The sequence below is a fragment of the Esox lucius genome, chromosome 12 (genome assembly GCF_011004845.1).
Source record: "Esox lucius isolate fEsoLuc1 chromosome 12, fEsoLuc1.pri, whole genome shotgun sequence".
Lineage (NCBI taxonomy): Eukaryota > Metazoa > Chordata > Actinopteri > Esociformes > Esocidae > Esox > Esox lucius.
Genome location: NC_047580.1, coordinates 5921477 through 5927476, shown reverse-complemented (window position 1 = coordinate 5927476; position 6000 = coordinate 5921477). Strand labels below are relative to the sequence as shown.

Sequence of the window (6000 nt, the reverse complement as noted above, 5' to 3'; positions counted from 1 at the left end):
TGTTGCTTTTTAGATAAATAAAACGTTTGAAACATTTAAACTGGTAGGCATATTCATAGAAAACCAAAATGAACTTCACAAAGACATTTGCAGCTGCATTAATTACATCAACAACAATAGGCAAGACTATGTAATTAACATCAAAACATTATTCATAGTCCTTCCTTTCAGTATTTTATTTACATTTAATGTACATGTTTATGGTACTGTTGTGCTTGAGAATAACACTACACAGTTACACACCATCATAACTCGCCTTTTCCTATGAGAAACACATCTAGCGTGGCTAAATGAGGCATGAGTGGTAAAAAATTGATTAATAGAGGTGTTCATATCTCCAAAGGTTTATACCAAAATATATTCTAGTAACAGTGGTCCAATTGGTTAATTCTGGGGAATCAGGCAATGTTACAAACACCAAACAGGTGTCTTCCATAAGAAAATTACTATTTTGAATTCTCAGTGTTATTTAAAAAAAAAAAATTATGACTAGAATTGTGCATATTAACTTGAAAATACAGTATGAAAACGCAACCTTAACAAATAGTTTGGCCAGTTGGACCGAGGCATTAAACCACTTTTAGTAGCCAATTTCATGACTGTAGTGCAATTCATCAACTTGAGAAAGTGTATTAGGCTACTGCTGAAGTATCACACACACACACACACACACACACACAAGGACATGCACACAAACAAAGCTATAAAGACATCAGACAAAAGATGTAACACAGACAAACATGCCAATATACGGTTTACAGATCACACACATTTATAATGACACATGTTCATGCAACCCAATGGGGAAACTTGAGGATCTCATCACACACTTAACCAAATAGCAACAAGCCAAACAGAATATATTACCCACCATCACACATTCAAAGCTATAATCATTAAGACCAGGGTGCTACAGTGGATCTAATTATTCACCCCTTTGAATTTGTATAAAATAAATAAAAATAATGACTATGTGGGAAATATATTTAAATATTTTTTTGTTTTGTTTAAATGTAATTAGAGGTGTCATTGGTGTTTCGAACATGTATTATCAGTGTTTTATTTGTAATTAATATAGAACCACTTTGAAATTAAACAATTAGAATAAAATACATTTTAGTCCACTACGTAAGGCAATTTTCTTTTAATCCAAGGGGTGAATATTGATGGTTGCCAGCGTACCCTGTATATAAACATACTATACACAGCCCAGTGAATTTACTTTTCAGATGACAATACATTAATAACATTTTGTTCATGGATCCATACTGCCACTTCATGACATTGAGGGCTGCAGTCATTATTATCATGTCCTGTCAGACTACAGCATTTGCGGCCCGGAGATGTTGTAGATTTCAATAGGAGAAAAAAATATTGTTTTATAGTCCTATTCTAAACAATTCCTCATGAGGCTAAGAGCAAATTCAGAAGGTTTAAAAACACATATTTTGCTATTATATGCTATATTTGGAACATTGGGGTAGTTGCAACCCAATATGAGAGCTAGAGTGGTGGGTGTTGAAAGAAGTCAAAAGGGTTTGCTGGCTTCTATCCTCAATAAAACACCAGTTAACCTGAGTGTAGTGGAGGTGTACTCACATGTTTGCATGCTTGTATTGTATCACACTGTATCCACTGGTTGAAATAGCAACCAGAGCACCAGGGTTGCATACAGAGATATCGATGGGCCTGCCTACCTGAGATGCATGTTGCCAGGAATCTGTATCATGGTATCTAAAGCAGACATTTTTCTATGACAATATATAGTTTTGAGTAGTAGCACATGCTCCGTAGGCTTCAGCGACTCATTTAGGCTTCTTGAACAAATGTGCCTAATTACAACTACATACGTAATCGACTTTTAAAACTTGTTGAAAAGCCAAATCAGTGTCATAAAACAGTCTCGTTTGACCACAAATCTGCTAATTTGTATGATTCAATTCAATTTTTGACACACCCACTTGCTTTTACTTAAGCTTCCATATCAGGCTACAGCTACACATACTTGGGATCCCTGATCTTCAAAGAGACCCCAACAAAATGAATAAATAATAATTATAATGTTGGGGTTGAGGGCCCCCCTGGAGGCTGCACACCCCGGAGCACATGCCCTGCATGCCTGGTCAGTAGTTTGGCTTTGTGGCTATCACCACTCTGGCACCAGTGAAGTGCTACTGAAGGGTAACATATTCCCCATCATCAAGATTCGCTAACCTTTATACTCTGAAATCTGTCCACTTGTGAAACAAATTGAAAAACCTCCTTACTCCCTTGTGTTCTGATTGCCTCAGCAGTTGAAGTCCTCTTAGTTGCTCCGTCCTGTGTGATGAGGTAGCATATTGGCAGAGTATGGAGGTGGTGCATGAGCATGGTCATGTAGAGACTGGGGTGAATAGTATGAAATGAATAGTTGGTGACAGTAAAAGAGTGGGAGTGATAACATCAGAGAGTGAACCGACAATATATACTCATGGATGTATATCCTTTTGCAAATATGCTTCAAATGTTTTTAGAAAGCTCCAATTTAATTTGCTGATGTTTTAAATTATACTTTATAAGTGAGGGAAAACTTGATGGAAATTGATGGGATGAAGACACATTGCTCAAGCAGATACAAAACATCACAACCTCAATTAATATCCATATGAACTATATTTTCTTATCTGATTCTCATAAGAAGAAAAACATTTCAAAAAAAACTTTTTGGAGATAACATTAAAATGTCGCTATATTTGATCCTTGTAGGGGTATTACATAATTTGGTTGCAAAGACATACATAAGCCAATGAAATCTAAGAGATGCATGTAAATGATTTGAAGTATTGTCTTGGATGCTGCTGTGTTAGGTCAAACTAGACACTATGGTTGGCCACACACAAATGTATTACCCTCAACAGAGGGGTATTTCAGAAAGTACAGTAGGATAAGTAAGTTAGCAAGATCTGCCAAAACTAACATTTCTGGTTCCAGGAGGAGAGTTTGACAAAACAAATATCACAATTAATCCTCTGAAGGAAACCTGCAACCTAGCAGGCTTAATCTTTACTGGTAAATTAATACAGACAAGGCACCCATCCCAATCAGATTGATGTCTGTCACTGTGGTCATTACCTATGGAACAAATTATTGGGCATCCAACAGATCCTTTAGATAAATTAGTTTTTTAACATAATTGTTTTCTGTACAATTTATCATATTTGGGCTGCTTTTCTTGGTTGAGGAATATCCAACCTAACTATCATCCTACCAAGCCTGCTTGCTTAATTACAGAGCGCCTATCAGGGCTAAAGATCTTACTTATCTTACTATCTTACTACAAAAGATATCAATCTACCTGCTGGATACTGGTGAAACAGCTCAGGATTGTTGTTCCAAGTCAATGCCACCTTAGTGCGCCACAGTTTCAATAGGGCTGTCTGATATAAATAGTTTTCTTGAGGTAAATTGAGAGGCCCTTTCAGTCGATGCCTTTGAGCGGCAAACAAAACAAATATATACTTCAACATGCTTAAAGGGGAAAAGATTTTTACTGTAATAAAAGCGTAAGAAACAGAAACAACCAGTAGATATCTGCAGTTAAGTTAGTGTTTAGAGGCAGGATTCTACAGAGTGCCCCTTTAAGAGTGTGGAGCCCCTTAGGGCTTATGGTAAATATACAAATGACAGGCTTATCTGTTCTCTCAGTTTAACCCATTCCATTACTTTTCTATTAGTTCCCTCAACATTTTAATTAATTCCCTCAATTTTGTCATCAATTCTCTAAATTGTTTAATTAATTTCTTCAGATCTCACCTGTTGAGTAGATATTTAAGGAGAGACCACTTCTATTCTAGTCATCCCCTTGTCATGGATCATCCCAAATTTATTGAATTCTACTTCAATCTGGGCTTTAAAAACATAAGTCATACTCAGACAAAGCAACACTGAAACCTTTCCTGAGCATTTATTTTAAAGCTACACTTACTTTCTTGCAATGCAAAGGGGTCTAAAACATCTCAACAGATGAGATGAGAAAAATACATTAAAAAATCAACTTAATCCGCAAAACAATTTGGGGAATTAATTAAAAAGCTGAAGGAATTAATCAAAAAGTGCATGAAATGGATTAGCTTGGCATTTATTTCTATCAGCTGAAAAATTTAACCAACGTTACCTCAGAAGGTGACGTGCGAAAATTGACATTTTCATCTGTTTACAATGCATAAAAATGTATCCACATTCGTACATGCTACGTTGCCCCAGCCAAACGATATCCAGTTATACGCTCTGTTGTTTTGTCTGTGCTTATCTTGTTTTCCTGTGACTACAGGATTCCACCAGATGACCATCACCAGCTCGTGTATCGACCTCCTGCCTGTCCACAACTACTCTGCCTACTACCTACCTGTACCTCTGCCGCCAGCTCGTGTATCGACCTCCTGCACGTCCACAACTACTGTGCCCTGCCCTCGAATCAACCCCTCTCCATCCCCAATCTTCCCCACTCAAAATAAATTTGTTTTGTTGCACCTCACTCGTCCGGTCTGCATTTGGGTTCCTACCAGTGCTGACAATTGTAGTGTAAAAACAATAGTCAGTGAGTTTAGATGCCGTCCAGGTCAGGATCAAGACAAAGCACTGGGACAAAGTGCTGTGCATGCATGTGTCTGCCTTATGTTAAAGCAAGAGTTTCCCGCTGTTAGTGTGAATACAAAATGTTATTTAAATATTATGTAAATGTAATAGACTCTGTGCACCAGCGTAGTGACGAACTTCCGTCTAGAAGTCGGTATTGCAGTTTCCGGTTTACTTACTAATACTCATCTGCATTAGTAAACACCTAAACTCACAACAAGATGAGTGATGCTGTTGTACGGAAAAAAAAGAAATATAATTTACGTGACTCATTTACGTTTAAAGGTACAAGTGGGGCATCATTTTAATCGGGAGAATGTCCTCTTTTTAATAAAATATGGCTTGCGCCATTCAATGACTTCAAACGCTAGCCTAGAAATAGTCAGAAAAGGCGAATTTTTTTATACTTCCATGTAACGCAGGTTTAAGCGCAATTAATACCATATAGGACCAGATGTTTACTTCCTATGCCAGTTGTTATTTTTCAGTTTTGTTGTGAAATGAGGTTACAGTAGTAAAATAAAAGAGGAGACCTGTTTTGGTGCTTTTTTGAGGCTATGGAATTTTAAGCTTCATTCAGGTTAGAAGAGGCTGAACGAAGGTTCTTTTCAATTCACTTGCTATGGGGACGCGCTAGCGTTCCAACTCAGCCAGCGTTCTTTTGCCGTTTTTGAGGCCAGGGTGAATTTTTTTGCGTTCTATTGTCCTGCCTAATACTACACTAAAAAGGAACACGTCACTAACTAGCTTAGCCGATAGCCGGCCGGCACACCACAGTAAACTACTTACCCTCGTAGTTGTGCAGATAACTTAGAGTTTGAATCCCTTGTTCCGCTTGCTTGTTGGAGCAGGGGACCAAGCAACAACAATTCGATGGACATCACTAATGCTTATTTTAGGCAGGTCTTGGAGACATCTTCTAAAAACTGAAATTTTGGGGCGACGCGGGTGAACGCCTTAAGTAAACCGGAAAATGATATGCCGACATCTGGCTAAAGCGGAAGTTCGTCCATACGCTTGTGCAAAGAGCCTATAGTATTCAAAACAATTGTTGTAGTCTAATTAGCCTCTAATGGGCTCTGTATAAAGTATCTATATTGGCACAATTATTTAACATTTAAAATATTCAAAATGTAATAATTTATAATTGTTTAATTAGCATTTAAGTATATTTAAAGGGGCATTTTGTATAATATTTGCATTGTCATATCAGAAACTGTCCATAATATGTATCTGCAGTAATATGGGAATGATAGTGTTTCACTCCATTTATTGACCTGATATTATTTTGGGTGCATACTATATTAAGTACATATCCTTAAATGCAAAACTCATTTTGAAGCACACCATGCACTATAAGGGGAGTTGACTTGATTGCCAAATTCA

General features: G+C 37.2%; 1 protein-coding gene across 1 annotated transcript in view; it reads right to left on the bottom strand.

Moving 5' to 3' along the window:
- Positions 1-6000, bottom strand: part of LOC105026318 (acid-sensing ion channel 1) — a 63404-nt gene continuing 57404 nt past the window's right edge. The window contains exon 11 of the mRNA XM_010897695.3: positions 1-2383. Coding sequence (XP_010895997.1) covers positions 2306-2383 — 78 coding nt within the window. The 3' untranslated portion in view covers positions 1-2305. The remainder of the gene's footprint in view (positions 2384-6000) is intronic.